Below are 2,094 nucleotides of genomic sequence, written 5' to 3' on the forward strand. Positions count from 1 at the left end.
TGGGCTTTAGGCTCTCACTCAGCCTGGACGTGCCTTGCCCTCCCTTCTTTCTGCTGCATGCACCTCTCCCACACAAGCCACCACGGCCCCAGCACCATTTCTGAAGGCTCCTGCCAGCTCACCAGCACTGCCCTGTCTGTGCTGCAGGGCTCATCAAGCAATCCCTTTTCCCCACCTATCAGGAAAATCCCATCAGCTGAGCCATACTCAGAGGCTGAGGGAGCTGCAGTCTTTGCAAGAGAGGAATGGGCACTGCCAGAGCACTGCGTTTGGGGGGGGTTCTCCAAATCCTGTGGCACTGGCTCAGGGCTCTGCTCAGAACTGGGAGGTTTCTCAGCCATGGCAAACACCCAGTGCCTCTGCTTACAGGAGCAGGCAGCGTGCTTCAGAACAAAGCTTCGGCTGAGCTGGAGGGTTGCCGGGAATGACTTTGCATCCCCTCTGTGCCCTTTTCCAGGTTACTGTGGACTGGTTTGCATCTGGTCTGCTGGCCTGAACATGCCTTGGAGCTGGGGGCGTGTCAGGAGAACGCTCTTCCAGCTCACTTGAGTCCCATAACAATCCCGTTTGCATGCTCCAAGAGCACTCGATAAAGTGAGACAGACAGGGACCCTCGTATGTGGGAACTGACAGGACACTGGTGGGAAAAGTGCTCTCCTGAACCGGTGCAAGCAGCTGTCCCAGGGCTGGCTCCCTTGCACTTCTCAAACCACCTCTCACCGCAGTCTGTGTTTGCTGCTCACCAGACCATCTCAAGGGTGGTGGATGCTTTGTTACAGGATGTAACCAAGAGCCCTAAGGCTAGGCAAGAGACAAGAAGGGATTCATGTCTTCTCTGAACTCCACCACCGCCTCCCACCCCCCCACTTTCCTCCTGCTTGGCATCCCGGGCCTGGAGAAGGAGCAGTTCTGGATTGCCTTCCCCTTCTGCATCACGTACGCCTTAGGTGTGCTGGGGAACATCATCCTGCTCATCGTCATCAAGACAGAGCCAAGCCTGCATGAGCCCATGTACCTCTTCCTGGCCATGCTGGCCTGCACTGACCTGGTCCTCCCTACATCCATGCTACCCAAAATGCTCGCCATCTTCTGGCGCGGCTCCAGGGAGATTGGCTTTGTTGCCTGCCTTGTTCAGTTGTTCTTTGTCCACAACTTTACGGCTGTGGAGTCAGGCGTGCTCATGGCCATGGCCTTGGATCGCTATTTTGCCATTTGCCATCCCCTGCGGCACTCCAGCATCCTCTCCACGCAGGTGGTGGCAGCTCTCGGGAGCCTGGTGCTGCTGCGTGGAGTCCTCATGGTGAGTCCTGGCTGCTTCCTGCTCCATAGGCAGGCCTTCTGCCAGCATCGTGTCATCTCCCATTCCTACTGTGAACACATGGCCGTGGTCAAGCTGGTATGCGAGGACACCAGAGTCAATGCTGCTTATGGCCTCTTTGTTGCTTTTGCAGTGGCAACTTTTGACCTTACTGTGATCACTGTGTCTTACACTATGATTGTGCGGGAGGTTCTGAAGCTGCCATCCTCACAGCTCAAGGCCTTTAACACATGTGTATCCCACATCATTGTCATCCTTGCATTTTATGTCTCGGGCCTCTTCACATTCCTCACCCACCGCTTTGGACACAGCATCCCTCAGCACGTCCATATTCTGGTGGCCAACCTCTACCTGCTGGTGCCCCCTGCGTTAAACCCCATCATTTATGGGCTGAGAACCAAGCAACTCAGGGACAAGATAGCTGTCTTCTTCCAGCAGAAGGGAATCTGATCTGTGTGTATGTACGTGCCACAAATAGTTCTCATGATTTACTGATGACTTGTATAGATTTGAACCGTTAATGCTGTGACTCTTTGTTCTGAGAAATACCCTTCCCCAATTCATGGAGCACACGGTGAGCGTTCTTGCAAGATTTTCTCTTCCATTCACTGTGTCTGAAGGATGGTAGGAAGACTTTCAGTCTGGCTTTTACTCCATTGGGAGATGGAGAGGTCACATCTCCCAGAACTTTCACAGAATCACAAAATTAGCTAGGTTGGAAAAGAGCTACAAGATCACCCAGTCCAACCATCCACCTACCACCAATAACCCCACTA

The 2,094-nt window shown here is 53.6% G+C and overlaps 1 protein-coding gene across 1 annotated transcript; it reads left to right on the forward strand.

Annotated features, from left to right (window-relative positions):
• On the forward strand, positions 471 to 1,768 carry LOC110392004 (olfactory receptor 52R1-like). Its single transcript, XM_021383949.1, has one exon. The coding sequence runs from the start codon at positions 827 to 829 to the stop codon at positions 1,766 to 1,768; it is 942 nt and encodes a 313-aa protein (XP_021239624.1). The 5' UTR covers positions 471 to 826.

The sequence above is a fragment of the Numida meleagris genome, chromosome 1 (assembly GCF_002078875.1).
Source record: "Numida meleagris isolate 19003 breed g44 Domestic line chromosome 1, NumMel1.0, whole genome shotgun sequence".
NCBI classification, from domain to species: domain Eukaryota; kingdom Metazoa; phylum Chordata; class Aves; order Galliformes; family Numididae; genus Numida; species Numida meleagris.